General features: G+C 44.7%; 1 protein-coding gene across 3 annotated transcripts in view; it reads left to right on the forward strand.

Moving 5' to 3' along the window:
• The window catches only part of WDR17 (WD repeat domain 17), a 265,042-nt gene that overhangs the window by 45,030 nt on the left and 200,661 nt on the right, over positions 1-19,351 (forward strand). For 2 of the 3 annotated variants that reach the window (XR_004539282.1, XM_033942775.1), the window contains exons 2-3: positions 2,173-2,301; positions 8,793-8,976. Coding sequence is in view for 2 of the 3 variants with exons in the window: in XM_033942775.1 (XP_033798666.1) it covers positions 2,179-2,301; positions 8,793-8,976 (307 nt within the window). In the remaining variant the exon portion in view is untranslated. Of the gene's footprint in view, positions 1-2,172; positions 2,302-8,792; positions 8,977-16,823; positions 16,869-19,351 lie in introns of those variants that run through there. The other variant, XM_033942784.1, reaches the window with a different exon arrangement.

The following is a 19,351-nucleotide window of genomic DNA, read 5'->3' on the forward strand; positions in this document are numbered from 1 at the left end:
AACCGCGGCACTTCGGGGGGAGAATCGCAGCTGGAGAGATGAGGCAACCCCTCCTGCCACGTAGCAGCCCCCAGCGCCCGATCTGATATGGGCAGGAGGGAGCCCAGGTCCTCCTGCCCCGAAGCAGCCCCCACAGCCTGATCCGATATGGGCAGGAGGGAATCCAAGCCCTCCTGCCCGAAGACCCCCCTACCTCTCACCCCCACTAAGATACTGAAGAGGGGCAAGAGAGGGAGAAATATTGGGGAATAGGGGTAGAGAGGAATGTAAAGATGGTGTATGGGGAGAGAGATGTTAGACATTATGGAGGAAGGGAGAGAGGTTTGATCCAGGGCACAAGGCCCTAAAGGTAAAATATATAAAATATCTCAGGAATAGAAAAAAAAGCTAAAAAAATCTCAAAGCTGCTGGAGCAGTAGTCATTAAGAAGCAAAAGGTAGTAGTGGTTGGCGATTCTCTTTTGAGAGGCGCCCATCTGCCATCCGGACATTATGTCAAGGGAGCTGTGCTGTCTGCTGGTGCAAAGATTCAAAGATGTAGCAAAATGTTTGCTGAGACTCATCAAGCCTGAGGGCCTTTATCCTATGTTACTAGGACAGAGGGTGAAGCAGTTAGGTGCATAGGCAGTGTTCTCATCAACCTTCCTGTCTTAGGTAAAGGACAATGAGAAACTCACATCCCGGAGCTGAATGCGTTGATGGTGGGAGCGCTCTGGTTTCTTAGATCATGGAATAATTTCCAAAGACCTGCTTGGCAGAGATGGTGTCCATCTATCAAAGAAGGGATGAAGTGACTTTAGTAACAAATTGGCTAATGTACTAAAGAGGGCTTTAAACTAAATGTACTTGGGTGGGTGTAAATACCCCAAGGTAATTAATAACTCTCAGGAATATAAGAGATCAAATACCATTATTGAAATGAGACAAAAGAGCGATAGTTGGAAAGCTTTATATGCCAACGGCCGTAGTATGGGAAACAAAATTCCAGATCTAGAGGCTGTAATGGTAGAAGCAGTTAATGTAGCTGGTTTTAAAAAAGATTTGAACAAATTCCTGTAGGAGAAAAGTCCATAGTCTGCTTTTGAGACAGACATGGGACGGTAGCATGGAATGCTGCTACTGTTTGGGTTTTTGCCAGGTACTTATGACTTGGATTGGCCTCAGCGAAGACGGGATACTGGGCTAGATGGACCATTGGTCTGACCCAGTAAGCTATTCTTATGTTCTTATGATCCTCTATAATAAAACCCTAAGCGCGCATGCGCACTTAGGAGGCCGTGATCCCTGCCACCGTGATATGTGCTTCCGTGGCTGTATTCTATTTGCGGCGCATGCGGCTGCGGCAGGCAGCACATGTGGTGGTTTCAGAGGGTTGGAAGCCAGCCTCAACAAAAAAAAAATAAACAACGCCGCTTATACACACAAAAAAAATGCTGCCCACAAAGACAAACAGGAAGCGAAAGACCGGAAATCGGGGGAAATCGAGCACCCTGGAGCAGGAGGACAGGGAGAATGTGAGCGTTGGAGATAGCTCCATATAAGGCGCTGCTGCAGGCATCCTGGCAACGGGAAGAGGAGGAGAGGGCCCGATGATAGGGAGAGACCGCTGGAACAAATGGTGCTGCTGGACAGGGGGAAGGTAAAAGGAAGGGATATTGGCTACTATTAAACAGGGGGAGCAAAGAAGAGGTGCTGCTGGACAGAGGGAAGTAAAACTAATGGAGATGGGCTACTGCTGAACAGGGGGAGCAGTGAAGGGGTGCTGCTAGACAGGGGGGAGGGAAAAGTAAGGGAAAAGGCCTATTGCTAGACAGTGGGAGCAGAGAAGGGGGGTATTGCTGGAGGGGGGGGGAAGTAAGGAAGAAGGGCTGCTAGCACCCGTTAATGTAACGGGCTAAAAAGCTAGTATGTAAATAATAATGTAGTTGAAAACCTTCTTTCTATATGAATTCTTTGAAGCTTGGTTTGTTGCATAGATTTTTTTTATTCACATTCATTTATGTTCTTGTTCATTTGCACTTTCCTATGGTCTGGATGCTTTCCTTTGGTTATAGAATTCGAAGTGAGGTTGCTTCTTTAAACCTGAGTTATAGAGCATGTTGAAAACTCATATTTTCTTTAACCCAGATTCGAGAGGCATATTTCTCATTTAATTTTATGTTGCTTTTTCTAGGCTAAGATGTCACAGGTCAAGCAAGTAGGTCTTTTGGCTGCTGGATGTCAACCGTGGAACAAAGATGTCTGTGCTGCTAGTGGTGACAGATTTGCATACTGTGCTACCCTTGCTATTTATGTCTACCAGGTAAAATTAATATTTGTTAACAAATCGAGTACTGTTGCCTTTTGCTGCGTTTTCTGAATTTAACTGTAGGGGTCTATAATGCCAAGAAGCATGCTGGAATCTGTTCTTGTTTGCTGCTGTTCTTCATTAAGTATGGTCAGTCCCTTGCCTGGCATTAGTAGCTGCACGAATAGCAGAAGTAATTTTATTGGCTCAGGTTCCCTACCCATGTTGCCTAACCAGCAGGAAGTCAGTAGGGTGCTCTAACCGCTGATTACTGGCACTACCACACATGCTCAGTTCATGTGTGGGAGTACTGGCATCAGAGGCTGGAGCAGCCTGCCAGTTTCTCCACTTTTCAGGCTGCACGGGCAGGGCTCTGGAGGCAAACAATGGCTTGAGGGGCTTGAACATCCATGCCAGCAAAGGTATGATCTGGGGAAAGGAGGGGACATGGCAATGACAGCAACGGAAGGGGGGAGCTGAGAGGAAATGTTCCACCCCCCCCAAAAAAAAAAAAAAGCATCAACCTTTTCTGGCTATGTACCTACTGCAGATGCCCATGTAACTTACAGTATTCTGTAAGTTATGCATATAAGTATGAGTTTTGCCCACATGTATACTCCCTTTGCAAATAGGTTCGATCAATTGATAATATTTATATGATATTTTTGATTAAAATATTTGTGGGAAGAGTGGGAGGGGAGGGTATAAATGTATGTTTTTAAGATGATGTTAAAAGAAATACAAGTGATGTTTACAAAGTTTAAATGAAGTAATATTGTGTTCTTGATGTAAGATGGAAAAATGAATAAAGAATTTGGAAAAAAAAAAAGAAGTTAAGCATGTATTTACAGACTAATGCTTAGGCAGAATTTTGACAGTTATGCTTATGTGTGCAGAGAAGCATGTATCCTACAAATTTAAATGTTAGTGCCTGTGCGATAGGTTTACCTCCAAAACTCCTGATCTAGATGTATAGATGCAGATAGTGACCATATATGTTTGGGCAGGATGTGCCAGAAACAGGTATAACCTGGAGAGTATGGCCCAGATATCTACTTCAGAAGTATAGATTGGAGAATGAGACAGGGACAAGTTTTTTTCCTGTCCCTGTCCCTTTCCTGCAAGCTCTGTCCTCATCTGCACAAGCCTCAAACACTTGAAAATCATGTGTTCGAGGCTTGTGCGGTTAAGGCAGTGCTTACAGGAATGGGACAGGGACAGGGACAAATTTGTATAGCATAGATGCTTATATAATGATTCAAAATGTTGTGTGATCATGGCACTGAGGTACCCTCCTCTTCAAACCCAGCATGCACCCAAAAAGGAGGGAGAAAAAGCCTCAGACCAATGTAGCAGTATAGAACCAAAAGGTACAAATCAAAACTGTTTTTGATACTTTCACTGGCAGGATTGTTTGTTCCCCTGATGAGCCAAACATTGGTGAAACAGGGTCGCTTGTTGGGAAGATTGGAGTAGACGTGACAGCATTGGAGCTCAAGTCGTCTTTTGTCGGCTGGGTCCTTGAACGTGCCTCCGGGTGACTTTGCCCTTTTCTAAACCTGAGCTTTTTCTGTGAGGGAGTTTTTTGCCAGTGAAAGTATCAAAACTAGTTTTGATTTGTACCTTTTGGTTCTATACTGCTACATTGGTCTGAGGCTTTTTCTCCCTCTTTTGGGGTACATGCTGGGTTTGAAGAGGGGGGCCTCGGTGTCACAAATCACACAACATTTTGAATCATTATATGAACATATTATATGTTGTGCGGCCTCGCATAATTTGTTAACACTATAGTATAGATGCCCAATATCTGCACCTATATGCCTAGAGAAGACACATAAATATATGTGACCCACAGAGTGAAAAGGTACTGAAAGTGGGGTTACAAATCAGAGATAAAGGCTATAAAAGTTTTTCATTTTTAAGAACATAAGAATTGCCATACTGGGATAGACATGAAGGTCCATCAAGTCCAACAGTGACCAATCCAGGTCCCAAGTACCTAGCTAGATCCCAAATAGTAAAACAGATGTTATGCTGCTTATCTTTTGAATAAGCAGTTGCTTTCCCCAGACCATCTCAATTATGAGCTATGAACTTCTACTTTTAGGAAATTATCCAAACCTTTTTAAAACCCTGCTAAGTTAACTGATTTCACCACATTCTATGGCAATATGTTGTGTGAAGAAATATTTTCTCCTGTCTGTTTTAAATCTATTATTTATTAGCTTCATCTTATGCCCCCTAGTCCTAGTATTTTTGGAAAGAGTAAACAAGAAATACACATCTATCCTTTCCTCTCCACTCAGTATTTTAGAGACCTCTATCATATCACCCCTGAGCCGTCTCTTCTCCAAGCCACTTTAGCCTTTCCACATAGGGAGGTCGTCCCATCCCTTTTATCATTTTGGTCACCCTTCTCTGTACCTTTTCTGATTGTGTTACATCTTTTTTGAGATACAGCGACCAGAATTGCACATAGTATTTGAGGTGTGGATGTACCATAGAGTGATACAAGGGCATTATAACATTTTCATCTATTGTTTTCCATTCCTGTCCTGGTAATCTGCTATAATAAAACCCTTAGCACACATGCGCAGTTGAAACTTTGTGCGGCCGTGATCCCTGATCCGTGGCTCCGTGTCGCCGCATGCGCAGTAGGAGCCTTCGGCGGTTTGCAATGCGTGCGGCAGTTTCCCCAGCAATGTTCCTGCCCTGATCTCCGACACCTGCTGACTTCTGACAAAGCCTCTCCTCACCCCTGGACCAGCAGCGGCAGCAGCCGTGGGGCATTTGCTAGGCTAGCCCACTTCGATAATGCAAAGCGGGCCGGCCTAACAAAAGCCCCGAGGCTGCCCGGCTTTCTCTGTCAGAGATCCCACGTGCCTATCACAGGGAAAATACTATGAGTCCCTTAATAAATTCATGTAAACTGTTCTGAGCTCCCTTGGGAGAACAGTATAGAAAATTAAATAAATAAATAAATTTTATAATTTCTTCAGAAGTCCTTCATGAGTAACTTTGTCAAATGCCTTTTGGAAATCCAAATACATGATATTAACTGACTCACCTTTATCCACATATTACAGCATAAGAAAATAAGAATAGCCTTACTGGGTCAGACCAATGGTCCATCAAGTCCAATAGCCCATTCTCATGGTGGCCAATCCAGGTCACTAGTACCTGGCCAAAACCCAAGGACTAACAATATTCCATGCTACCAATACAGGTGAAAGCAGTGGCTTCACCCATGTCTTTCTCAATAACAGACTATGAACTTTTCCTGCAGGAACTTGTCCAAACCTTTCTTAAAACCAGCTACGCCGTCTGCTCTTACCACATCCTCTGGCAATGCGTTCCAGAGCTTAACTATTCTCTGAGTGAAAAAAAATGTCCTCCTATTGGTTTTAAAAGTATTTCCCTGTAACTTCGAGTGTCCCCTTAGTCTTTGTAATTTTTGACGGAGTGAAAATTCGATCCACTTGTACCCGTTCTACTCCACTCAGGATTTTGTAGACTTCAATCTTATTTCCCCTCAGCCATCTCTTTTCCAAGCTGAAGAGCCCTAACTGTTTTAATCTTTCCTCATATGAGAGGAGTTACATCCCCTTTACCATCTTGGTCACTCTTCTTTGAACTTTTTCTAGCGCCACTTAATCTTTCTTGAGATTAGGAGACCAGAATTGAACGCAATATTCCAGATGAGGTCACAATATGGAGCGATACAGGGGCATTATAACATTCTTAGTCTTGTTAACCATCCCTTTTTTAATAATTCCTAGCACTGCCTCACCAATCTACTGCATTAACCCCTTCAAAGAAATGCAGTAGATTGGTGAGGCAAGATTTCCCTTGACTAAATCCATGTTGGTTTTCTCCCATTAATCCATTGTTATGTATATGTTCTAAAACTTAGAAAAATTGGTATAAATAGTGATGAACTGTCCTTAAACCACACTGAGGACGGTGTGAAAGACTGTGCTTCTGAGGAATAATTAAATGAAATAAATAATCAATGAATAAATAGATAAGAGGACCAATCAGTACGGGCCCAGTGCCCTCGTAATAACCATTGGCCCCGGGCAGGTGTTAATAGAGTGACAAGCACTTAGAAATAAATCTAAATAAACCCTGCCCCGTACATCATCTTGTCCTCATATATCTGTATAAAATAATAAGTACTAAGAAGCACAACCACCCCCAGACTTAAGTGGAAAGGAGAGTAAATCACTGAAAAGAGTTCTCCCCAAGGCTTTCCAAATAAAAAAAACATCAAAACTTGAGTGCAAAAATAACCAAAAAACATCAAAAGAAAAATGAAAATAAGATCCTCGGTCTCATCCACAAGTCCAAATAATAGTGAACCCTAAACACTTAGCACAAAATATTTGTGAAAAATAACACAGGAATAAAGTCAAAGCAAAAAAAAATTAATTATTAATTATTCCTCAGAAGCACAGTCTTTCACACCATCCTCAGTGTGGTTGAAGGACAGTTCATCACTATTTATACCAATTTTTCTAAGTTTTGGATTCTCATTATTATTGGTATATATACTATGTATATGTTCTGTCATTTTGTTATTTTGGTAGTCTCTACCATTTGCCCAGCATCTTTAAAAAAATCAGCGTCATGTTGGCCACCCTCCAGTTTTCAGTACTATGTGCAATTCTGGAGGCCGCATTACCGTAAAGATGTGCTGAGACTGGAATCGGTCCAGTGAATGGCCACCCGGATGGTCTCGGGACTCAAGGATCTCCCGTACGAGGAACGGCTGGATAAGTTGCAGCTGTACTCACTCGAGGAACAGAGAGAGAGGGGTGACATGATCAAGACATTCAAGTATCTCATGGGCCGCATCGAGGTGGAAGAAGATATCTTCTTTTACAAGGGTCCCGCGGCAACAAGGGGGCATCTGTGGAAAATCAGGGGCGGGAAACTGCACGGGGACACCAGGAAATTATTTTTCACTGAAAGGGTGGTTGATCGCTGGAATAGTCTTCCACTTCAGGTTATTGAGGCCAGCAGTGTGCCTGATTTTAAGGCCAAATGGGATAGACACGTGGGATCTATTCACAGAGAAAGGTAGGGGAGGGTCATTGAGGTGGGCAGACTAGATGGACTGTGGCCCTTATCTTTCGTCTATTTCTATGTTTCTATGCTTTACAAGTTCATTTTTCAATTTTATTATCACTCTTGGATGTATACCGTCCAGTCCAGGTGATATGCTACTGTTCATTATGTTAAATTGACCTATTAAATTCATTTCATCTCTCCACTATGGCCTTGTTCTCCCTGAGAGCCCCTTTTATCCCTCGGTCGTCTAGCAGTTCAACCGATTCTCTTCCCAGCTTCTTGCTTTTAATACAGTGTTCCCATGCAAATTCGCAGTCCGCAGTTTGAGGTCCCGCTCATTCACAGTATTTTCCAACTGCGATGGGGAAGCAGGCGAGGGCAGAAGCACTCCTGATTGGTGAGGCCCGACTTTAGTACAGGAAGAGATGGTCGGAGCACCGTGATTGATTTCCTTTACTCGCCGGCGCTCCAACTGCCCTATCCTGCCTCCCCAGACGAAAACCCGTATGTGCGGAAAGGAACAGAACGGAACACCCGCGAATATCGGAGGAGTATTGTATACCTAAAAATATTTTTACTGTGTGTTTTTGCTTCCAGAGCAATCTTCTTTTCAAGGTCTCTCTTTGCCTTCCTTATTAGTGCCTTGGCATTTGACTTGACATTCCTTTTTCTGTTTACAATTATTTCTGTTGTATACTTCTTCCACTTTCTGAAGGATTCTCTTTGGCTCTAGTAGCTTCCTTCATCTCACTCGTTAACTATGACGGTTGCCTTTTGGTCTTCCTTCCTCCTTTTTTAATACATGGAATATATCTAGTCTGGGCTTCCAGGATGGTATTTTTGAATAACATCCAAGCTTGATGTATATTTTTAACCATTGCTGCTGCACCTCTAAGTTTCTTTTTTACCATTTTTCTCATGTGATGTAAATGTTGGCACCTAGTTTATAGAATTGCCCCATGAATAGGAAAAACTATCCAGTCAATTTTGCCCTGTTATTATTTTCTGAATAGTTAGCCAGTACCCGCATGGGTAACTTTAGGGTAGGCAGTTAATCATTACTCAGATATATCCAGCTTACTTTCTCCAACCAGTGCTGAATGCCATTGCTAAGTGGATAAATTGAAACCTGTCCCAGTACTGTATTGGTAAATTTTGTGCACTCTACAGTTAACCCACACAAAATTTAGCCAGTCGTGGTATTATTTGGTAGGTTGCGGTATATTCAGCCATGAAGAGTTACCCAAATAATCCTAGAGTTAGCTGGACACACCTTTGAATATCTACTTCAGTATTTTTAATATGTGTTTGAGTTTGCTGGTACATTTTTAAGAGCATAAAGCTCCATCCAGTAAGTCTACATCTTATTCACAATTTTGCAGACGTTAGTGAAAGTACACTAAACTGTTTTTCTCAAATTACTTTTTTTTTAGCTGGATCACCGCTATAATGAATTCAAACTTCAAGCAATTATGTCTGAACATAAGAAGACAATCACAGCCATTTCCTGGTGTCCACACAATCCTGATCTGTTTACAAGTGCTAGTGCAGATAACTTAGTGATCATCTGGAATGTATCGGAACAAAAAGTTGTCGCAAGACTAGATAGTACAAAAGGTATTTAGGGAACATGTTCTATTTTTAATAACAATAAGATAGCTTCTGTGAATACAGTCAGGCACTGTTGGTTTTTTTTTTTATATCTTTATTCATTTTAAAGCCAAAAATAAGTGCAACATGTTATACAGACATTTTACATTTTAACAGCACTTAAATTCTATCAAATTATATTTATGATAAAAACATATATCATCCCCCATTTCTACATATCCAACATTTGCACTCAAATAAAACAACCTATGCGTGGACATCGTTTTGCATCTCTGGAAGAGCTTTCTTCCGCCGTTACCCGAGCCATTTGGCAACTGAACAAAAGCAGTGTCTTGGATGGAATAATGAAGCTTCCCGGACGTTGGGACTCAGTCATTACAAAGCAGAGAGACTATATTGAAGGATTGTAAAGAAATACTTGAAAAAAAAAAATAAAACATGTAAATTAAATAAAATAGTATGCATTGTTTATGAAATGACCCTCGTATAATAGCTGACCCTCTCTATATTCCTTCAGTCTTCTCTCTATATATATTCCTTCAGTCTCAACAGGTGTGAGTGAGTTGTACATATCTCCCTTGGTTAGGGCTGTTGGATTTTGTGTAGGGCTCCTTATCCCTTTTTGTTGCTGGACTGAGCTTGGGTGGACCCTGTTGGGGGGTCTGTCTGACCTTGGGGGTGTCACACCCAGCGGGTCTCATGCTGGGTCCTTCCTCCATCTCCCCAACTTTTGTAGAGGTGCCTCAACTGGCAGCCTGGCCCCTGATTCCAGTCAGGCCTCCAGTTTTGAGAGTCGTGGAGTCTGTTCTGACAGAAAAAAAAAATCCTGAGGCTGTGCCGGACTGAAGGGCTCTTTCTCTTTAAATTTACTGTCTTTTAATGTATTTCTCACCTAATCGGCACTTTTATTTAGATAGGTCATGTCTGGAGCAATGAGCACTTTTGTAAGGGAAAAAGTGCTCATTGTAATCCAGCTGTGAGGCACTCATGGCCAGCCTGTTCGTGTGAGGCAGGCCGCTGCGAAGGGGAAGCCTCGTCAGCATCGGGTACCTGCGGCCAGAAATCCCCTTCGTGAGTGCCTTGCGGCTGGCAGCTGTTAGCGGGGAAGCCTGGGCTTCCCCCGCAGCCCACATGGGAGCTTCCTCAGCCACCCGATGGTCAGGCATAAAGGATTCCCTTACTGCAGCAGCAGCTGGGGACTCCCTTAACAGCTGATGCTGGTTTTCCTCCTTTAGCGGCTGGGGTGGTTTAGGCCTTTTAGCCGCTGAAGGTCTCTGGAGCTTATTTTTTTGGCAGTTCAGCTCCATTTTTGTCAGGAAGCACCTCCATTTTAGTCTAGCCTCAGGTGACTTGTCCCTGTTTGGTGTCACAGGTGATAGGTTAGTTTGCTGGGACCCCTGCTGTAGCAGGGAGTCCCAGGGGGCTGCCAGGGGTTTTTTCCTCCCCTATTTTACATGTTTATCTTTTTGCTGCAGCTGGAGGTCCTGCTTCCACCCCAGAGGTCATGGGGGAGGGTGGGTTGCCCCTGACGTCCTCTATGGGTTGGCCCCACTAAGCGACAGTTTTGTTCCCCTCTACTCCTCATGTGTCCCAATGCTTGAGGATCTCTTGGGACGCTGCTAGGTTGGAAGGAGCAATCTTTGGTAATACAGGGCCTGGACCCTTTGGGGAGCTCTCCAGAATCCTCTAGGGGATACAGTTTTAAGAACATAACATAAGAATTTCCGCTGCTGGGTCAGACCAGTGGTCCATTGTGTCCAGCAGTCTGCTCCCGCGGCGGCCCCTTAGGTAAAAAAACCAGTGCCCTAACTGAGACTAGACTTACTTGCGTACGTTCTGGTTCAGCAGAAATTTGTCTAACTTCGTCTTGAATCCCTGGAGGGTGTTCTCCCCTATAACAGCCTCCGGAAGAGCGTTCCAGTTTTTCACCACTCTCTGGGTGAAGAAGAACTTCTTCACATTTGTACGGAATCTATTCCCTTTTAACTTTAGAGAGTGCCCTTTCATTCTTCCTACCTTGGAGAGGGTGAACAACCTATCTTTATCTACTAAGTCTATTCCCTTCAGTATCTTAAATGTTTCTATCATGTCCCCTCTCAGTCTTCTCTTTTCCAGGGAGAAGAGGCCCAGTTTCTCTAATCTCTCTCTGTACGGAAGAGGAAAGCGGCGGTTGTTGCTCTGTCTACTAGCGCCTACCCATCCGGGGGGGGGGGGGGGAGGAGGGGAGTGCGTTGTTCCACAGGATGAGCTCTGTGGGCTGTGTTTTCCGGTCTCTGTGTTGTAGTTCGAGGACACCATGTTGGAGCCCCCACATATGGTGGACCCCATGCTTCAGGAGATCCGCTGTGTTCCCGCTCTTCCCTTGTGCTTCAGGATTATCGGGATTTTCTGCTCGCTTTATGGCAGGTGCCGGTGGTGCCCTTTCACTTGCGCATTTCATGGCCCGCTTGTATCCCAAACTGGAGGGGGATCGGGTCCCAATGCTGTCGCCTGTTGTGGACGCGGTGGCCTCAATCATGGCGAAGTGGCATTCTGTGCCTGTGGAGAGCGGCTCTGCCTTGAGAGGCTGAGGAACATAAGTTGGAGTCCCTCCTTAAACCGGGTTTTAAGGTTCCTTCCCTGATGGTCCAGGCGACGAGATGTGGCGGGCTGGTCGCTCAGGTTTGTTTTTTCACTGGGCCAAGCGTGTCATTGTCAGTGAATCTGATATTTGAGCTTAGTAGAGCAGGCGGTTGTCAACCTTGAGATTGGTGCTTCTTGTCTCTTGGGTGCCATGTATGATCTCTTACGAACTTTTGCCATGTCTATGGTTTTTGAACCAGTTGGTGCTGACCTTATCCGGTCCTGTAGTGCTTCACTTGCCTGGCCTTGGAGCTTGGTCACAGGCCCTAGGTGGCATGCTCGTGGGCACGGGTGTGTTTCCGCTGTCTCCTCCCTGGTCAAGGGGCCTCTGCCTTTCAGGCCTCTGGGTTTCCCTGAGGCTGTTTCTTTCAGCTTAGGCAGTCCTGTCGAGGGACCCACCGGGGGTTAGCAATCCCCGCCAGATTCCCTGCTGCTCAGCCTGCCGAGGGACTCCTTGCTGGCACCCCCTCTGGTTCCAGTGGGTGCCCGGCTGCGCGTGTTTTTCTCTGAAGTGGGTAGAGATCACGTTCAATCAGTGGGTCTTGGAAGTGATTCCAGCTAGTTATGCTCTGGAGTTTGCTCGCTCCCTGCCATATCATTTTCTAGCTTCTTATCAGGCAGCATGGAAGACGCAGGTTTTTCGCCAGCCCCTTCAATGCTTGTTAGATCTCAAAGCAGCAGTTCCAGTTCTCCCTCGAGAGTGTTGCACTGCCAGGTACTTGTTTTCTTTGTGGTGCCCCAGACAGAGGGGATCTATTGGCCCATCTTAGATGTGAATGGGGTCAACAGGGTTCGCATGGAGCCACTGCTGGGGGAGTTTCTGTCCTCTCTCGTTCTGATGGAGGCCTACTTGCATGTTCCAATCTGAGCCTCCCATCAGCGCTTCCTTCGCTTTGCGATCTTGGGTCAGCTGTGCGCTTCCTTTTGATCTGGCCACGGCTCCGCGGACGTTCACAAAGGTTATGGTGGTCGTCGTGACGGCTTTATGCAAAGAGGGCATTCTACTATATCCCTATCTGGACGACTGGTTGATTCGGGAGAGCACTCGGGTCACAGCTCAGGTGGTTGAGTTTCTGCAGTCGCTGGGCTGGGTTGTCAACCTTTCAAAGAGTCAGTTGAACCCATCTCAGCATCTGGAGTACATTAGAGTCCTGTTCGATCCTTCATTGGGGAAGGTCCAGAGGCCCGGGTGAGCAAGTTACAGTCACAATTTCGCCTTCTTTTGGCATCCCGGTGTCCTCGGGCGCGGGATTTCCTCCAAGTTTTGGGGTCGAAGGCGGCTTCCCTAGGCTTGTACTCGTATGTGTCCTCTTCAGTATGCTCTTCTTCGGAGGTGGTCACCCCAGAGGCACAGTCTGGATCTTCCTGTTCCATTGAGGGGCGTGGCTTGCTGCTATCTTCATTGGTGGCTTCAGTCCCCCCTCTACTTCATGGGGTGAGTCTGGATCAGCCACAGTGAACGGTGCTTCTTATGGATGCCAATCTCCTTGGTTGGGGAGCTCAGTGTCTAGGTCATTCAGCTCAGGGCACCTGGTCTACGCAGGAGGCATCCTGGTCGATCAATGTTCTAGGGCTAGAACCATCCTGCTGGCACTATTGGTCTTCTGATCCTTCTTGATGGGCAAGTCAGTCAGGGTTCTTTCAGACAGTGCCACAGCAGTGGCCTATGTGAATCATCAGGGGGGGCACCAAAAGCACTCTGGTGGTGCAAGAGGCGGCTCTGCTCTTGGTCTGGGCAGAGTCTCATCTTCTGTACATCTCAGCTTCCCCCATAGCAGGAGAGGAGAATGTTCATTCAGACTTTCTAAATCGTTATGTGCTAGATCCCAGAGAGTGGTGCCTAAGTCACGTGGCTTTTCAGTTGATAGTGCAAGCTTGGGGTTAGCCCCTCATGGACCTGATGGCCACAAGTGTCAACATCAAAACACCCCACTTCTTCAGTTGTTGCAGAGCCAGTCTGGCCAAGGGTCTGGATGCTCTGGTCCAACCATGGCCAACGGAGGGTCTGTTGTTTGTGTTCCCTCCATGGCCATTAGTGGGCAGAGTTCTTCTCTGCATTGTTCGTCATCCGGGCCTTATGATTCTAGTGGCCCCGGATTGGCCCAGACATCCATGGTACGCGGACCTGGTGCAGCGTCTAGTGGCGGATTCTCTGTGTCTGCCACTCTCGCCCGACCTTCTGAGTCAGGATTCCATTCCAGTGTTCGATCTGGGTCCCTTTTGTCTTACGGCTTAGCTCTTGAATGGGAGCACCTAGGTTAGAAGGGGTATTTACATGAAGTCATTTCTACCCTGTTGGGGTCCTGGAGACTTTCCACTTCTTTGAGAAGTGATGTGCTGTGCATGGAGTGGTTTCCTTTCGTGCTTCTCAGCCTCACATCTTGGAGTTCTTGCAGGATGGCCTGGACTGGGGGTCTGGCTTGGTCTTTTCTCCGGGTTCAGCTGGTGGCCTTGTCAGCCTTTCGTGGGTTGTTACGAGGTCAGCGCCTGCCTGCCTTTCCTGATGTTGTTTGCTTCTTGCAGGTGGCCTAGTTGCTCAGGCCTTCTGTTAGACTGTCTGTTCCATCTTGGTATCTTAATCTGGTCTTGTCTGTGCTGGTATGCCCACCCTTCGAGCCTTTGGGGGCCTGCACATTGAAGGACATTACTCTTAAAGTGGTCTTTTTGTAGCAATTACATCTGCTAGACATGTTTTTGAGTTCCAGTTTTTGTCTTGCAGGTCTCCATTCCTGGAATTTTCTATGGAGCGGGTTGTGTTACGGCCTGTTCCTTCTTTTCTGCCAAAGGTAGTTTCTCCTTTTCCTGTCAGTCAGTGGTCCTCCCGGTTTTGGGTAGTCGGAAGAGATTTTCTGAGCAGAAAGAGTTGCACAAATTGGATGTCAGTTGGGTCCTTAGTTCTTCTGTGCAGAGGACCCAGGAGATCAGGAAATCAGATCAACTCTTTATCCTTCTAGTGGGTCCTCATAAGGGGGATGGAGCTTCCAAGGCTACCATTGCACGCTGGATCAAGGAGACTGTTGCTGAATTTCTCTAGGCTCATTCTCTTCGGGATCAAGCAGCTTCTTGGGCTGAGTCTTCTTTAGTGCCTCCAGTGGATATTTGCAAGGCTGCAGTTTGGGCTTCTCTGTGTTCCTTTGTCCCACACTACCGTGTGGATGTTCATGTGTATCAGGACGTGGTATTCAGTGAGCGTGTTCTGGTGTCGGCCCTTCGGGGGTCCAACCCATGATGGGTACTGCTTTGTAACGTCCCATCAGTAAGCTGAAGCTGTACTGGTCTGGCAAGGTTGATAAAGAAGGAGAAATTAGGTTACCTGCTAATTTTCTTTGTTTTAAATCTTCCAAACTGGTACAGCACCCCCACCCTGTCTGTTGTCATATTCTTGCGGTTGTTGCGCGTGCAGATTTTGCTTTTTTTGCGGGTTCTAGTATTTTTTAGGGCCAGGGAGATTAAAGAAGCGGCTGTGGCTCAGCTGGCGTAGCTGGTGAGCTGTGAGGACATTTGGCTGCATGGGTTTCTTCTTTGCATTTTCCAACAGCATTCCTATTTATTAGTTGTTACTCCTGTTCGGAGTCTTGTTCTCTGTTTATACTTTTTAGTTCTGTTTGGCTATTTGGCAGACTGAAAGAATACACAGACTACAAAACCTTCAAAAAAAAAATAAAAACTCTACTTTTCAAAAAATACATAAAACCAATATAGCTCAACCAAACATGCTCCAATCTCCTTCTACAATACCAACTATCCATCAGCAAACCAGGAAATGTTCAATCTATTCCCTAAATATTTATTATATCTTAATTTCTTAACATCTTTTTTTGTATCTTAATTTCTTAATATCTTAATCAATTCTTATGTAATCCGCCTTGAACCGCAAGGTAAAGGCGGAATAAAAATCACTAATGTAATGTAGAGAGGGTCAGCTATTATATGCTATTCCAAAGTTTTGTCTCAGTCTCCACTTGTTAGTCATGATGAGATATATACCCATCAGTAAGCTGAAGCTGTACCGGTCTGGAAGGTTTAAAAAAAAGAAAATTATCAGGTAAGAGCCTAATTTCTCATTACATCCCCAGGACCTCCAAGGATTTAGGAGATGAAGGAGAAATGGATAGATTGGTTTCCCCAGATAGTTTAAATATTTCTCAATTTCTGTAATCCTCTAGAGATATAATAACTAAATGAGCTACCTTGTTGGTTATATTTAAATCAGAAATAGAAAAGCAAGCTATCCTAAAACTGTATTTTCTGAAAAAACAGGCTTTATTTTGTGGCCATCGAGTGACTGTGTTTCCTGATGTGTCTAGACAGACTCAATATAAGAGGAAACAGTTCCTACAGCTCAAGCCTAAGGCTTTGGCAGTGGGAGCAAACTTCTTTCTTAAATTTCCATGTAAGTGCTTGATATCGTATGGAAGTGATAAATATGTGTTTATGGATCCATCTCAGTTAGAGGATTTTCTTAAAGATAAACCTTTGCAGAAAGTTTCACAAACTAATTTTGTAGTTGATGATAATTAGTGACATGGAAAAGATTATGGCCATATATGCCTGTCTAAGTGATAAATAATTGTTTCAGTTTGTCTAATTATCTAAATTAAGGTACCAAGCGGTCACAATAATGTAAACTAGATTGGTAAATGTTTTATTTTTCCTTTTTTTGTCTAAACAATTTCCTGTTGATACTAAGGGGTCCTTTTATCAAGCTGCGGTAGGGGTTTAACACGCGTAATATCGCGCGTTAAACTGCCTGCCGCTCTAGCCTCTAATTCCTGCATTGAGCAGGTTTTAGTTTTTTAGCCGGCCGCGAGGGTTAACGTGATGAAATGTCCGACGCACTAACCCTGCTAGCGCAGCTTGATAAAAGGACCCCTAAGATTTTCCTGATTTTTTGTTATTCATTTATGTAACAAGTATTAAATAAAATATTTTTAAAAAACAACAAAAAACCCAGCTATAGTGAAAAGGTTTAACAGTACTTTAAAATCCAAAATGTGGCATTATTTTATAGCACACAACACCTTTAGTTATCAAGATGTGCTACAGTTTATTGTACATTAATCTTCTTTCTGTTAGTCCCTGTAGGATTCCATACGACCTACCCTCTCTGTGTACACTCATTTCTTTGGAATAGCCTGCTTCTTTCTGCCTCGATTATTCTTCTTGCAGGCTTGAAGACTTTCCATCCAGTTGACGGATCCTGTGGGGAGTTTTCCACTTCTGTGAGTATGCTTAACTGAAGACTGTCTCATGTGGGTGCTCGTTGCACACAGCAGGTTAGTTCTATATTGTTCCTCAGTGGTTTTTCTGGGATGCCTTTTTGCCTGTTTATTACTTGTTTTATGTTTTGCAGAGCAGACCAGTTCAGAAATTGTTTATGTTGCAGGGGATCTTCCCCAGTACCCTCCTTGTCAAGGATTTGTTCAGGTATACACTTCTCCCTCAGTATTCGCGGGGGTTAGGGGCAGAGCCAGCCTGCGAATGATGAAAATTTGCGAATAACATTTTGGCCGGCTCTGACCCACCCCTGCTTCCCTCTCGCCTTCCACCCCAGCATCTCAGACCTTACGTGGTGGTCTAACGGGCTTTCGGGGCAGGAGCGAACTTCCTACGCTCCTGCCCCGTGCAGATCACTCATAGGAAATGGCTGCCATGAGTTCCCGTAGTCTCTCTAGACTACGACGGGAGCTCAAGGCAGTCATTTCCTATGAGTGATCTGCATGGGGCAGGAGTGTAGGAAAATTGCTCCTGCCCTCAAAGCCCGCTAGACCACCAGGTAAGGTCTGGGATGCTGGAAGGGAGGCGGGGAAGGGGAATGCAGCTTTATTTAAAAAAAAAAAAATCATGATTAACCAAATCCGCGGATACTGAAACCGCAGATTCGGAGGGAGAAGTGTATTGCTTGGCTTTGGGACTTAACTGGAGATGCCTCTAGCTCTCACTCTGAGAGGGAGGAGCATGTGCTCAGAAAAGTGTTTGGATTTCTACAGCTCCTGGATTGTGGAAAGAGATTGAACACCTAGCTTATGGAATCCTACAGGGACTAACAGAAAGAAGATTATTGAAGGTAGAAACCTAATCTTCCATTTAAACTAGTATTCTATTATGGTAATTATGTATGTAACTACCAATATTGAATTGGTGCTTTTGACTTTACAATATACAATGTCACCTCAGTAACAACTATAGAAAAATAGACAAATATAGTGCAAAATATAGACAGCAGATATAAATTCTCAAAACTGACACATTTCGATCACTAAACTGAAAAGAAAATAATTTTTCCTACCTTTGTTGTCTGGTGATTTCATGAATCTGTGGTTGCACTTCCTTCTGACTGTGCATCCAATATTTCTTTCTTTCTGACTCCTGCATGCTTCTTCTCCGGACCTCATTCCCTTCCCCAACCAACATCTCTCTGTCCCTCCATGAGTTCAAATTTTCTTCCTCTCTCCTCCACCCCTATGGCTATATGTCTCCCTCCCTCTCTCACTGTCCATCTGTCTTTCTCTCATTCCGTCCCTTGCTGCAAAAGGAGTGGGGAAATCAAGAGAAATCCAGGGAGCATCTCTACTACCACATCTAACATTTCTCCCTCTCTCTTGCTGCACTTCTTTGAGGGAGTAAACAGGCAGATAGACAAGGGAGACCCAGTCAACATTATATATCTGGATTTTCAGAAGGCGTTCGATAAGGTTCCGCATGAACGACTACTTCAGAAAATTGAGAGCCATGGAATAGAGGGTGAAATACTCACATGGATTAAAAACTGGCTAGCGGATAGGAAACAGAGAGTGGGGGTAAATGGACAATACTTAGACTGGAAGAACGTCACCAGTGGGGTGCTGCAGGGCTCATGCTCTTCAACATATTCAGAAACGATCTGGAAATGGGTACGGCGAGTGAGGTGATTAAATTTGCAGACGTTACAAAGTTATTCAGAGTAGTGAAGATGAAGACCTGCAACAGGACATAAACTCTCTTGAGAAATGGGCAGCGACATGGCAAATGAGGTTCAATGTGGATAAGTGTAAGGTAATACATGTCGATATCAAAAATCCCATACACGAATACACGATGTCCGGGGCGATACTTGGAGAGACCCCCCCAGGAAAGAGACTTGGGATTACTGGTCGACAAGTCAATGAAGCTGTTTGCGCAATGTGCCACGGCGGCGAAAAGAGCGAACAGAATGCTAGGAATAATTAAAAAGAGGATCACGAACAGATCAGAGAAGGTTATCATGCTGCTGTACTGGGCCATGGTGCGCCCTCACCTGGAATACTGCATCCAGCACTGGCCGCCATACATGAAGAAGGACACGATACTACTCGAAAGGGTCCAGAGAAGAGCAACTAAAATGGTTAAGGGGTTGGAGGAGTTGCCGTACAGTGAGAGATTAGAGAAGCTAGGCCTCTTCTCCCTTGAAAAGAGGAGACTGAGAGGGGACATGATCGAAACATTCAAGATAATGAAGGGAATAGACTTAGTAGATAGAGACAGGTTGTTCACGTTCTCCAAGGTGGAGAGAACGAGAGGGCACTTTCTAAAGTTAAAAGGGGATAGATTCCGTACAAACGTAAGGAAGTTCTTCTTCACCCATTGACTGGTAGAGAACTGGAATGCTCTTCCGGAGTCTGTTATAAGGGAAAACACCCTCCAGGGATTCAAGACAAGGTTGGATAAGTTCCTGCTGTATCTGAACGAACGCGAGTAGGGCTTGTCTCGGTTAGGGCACTGGTCTTTGACTTGGGGGCCG

Source organism: Geotrypetes seraphini, chromosome 1 (genome assembly GCF_902459505.1).
Source record: "Geotrypetes seraphini chromosome 1, aGeoSer1.1, whole genome shotgun sequence".
Taxonomy (NCBI): Eukaryota; Metazoa; Chordata; class Amphibia; order Gymnophiona; family Dermophiidae; genus Geotrypetes; species Geotrypetes seraphini.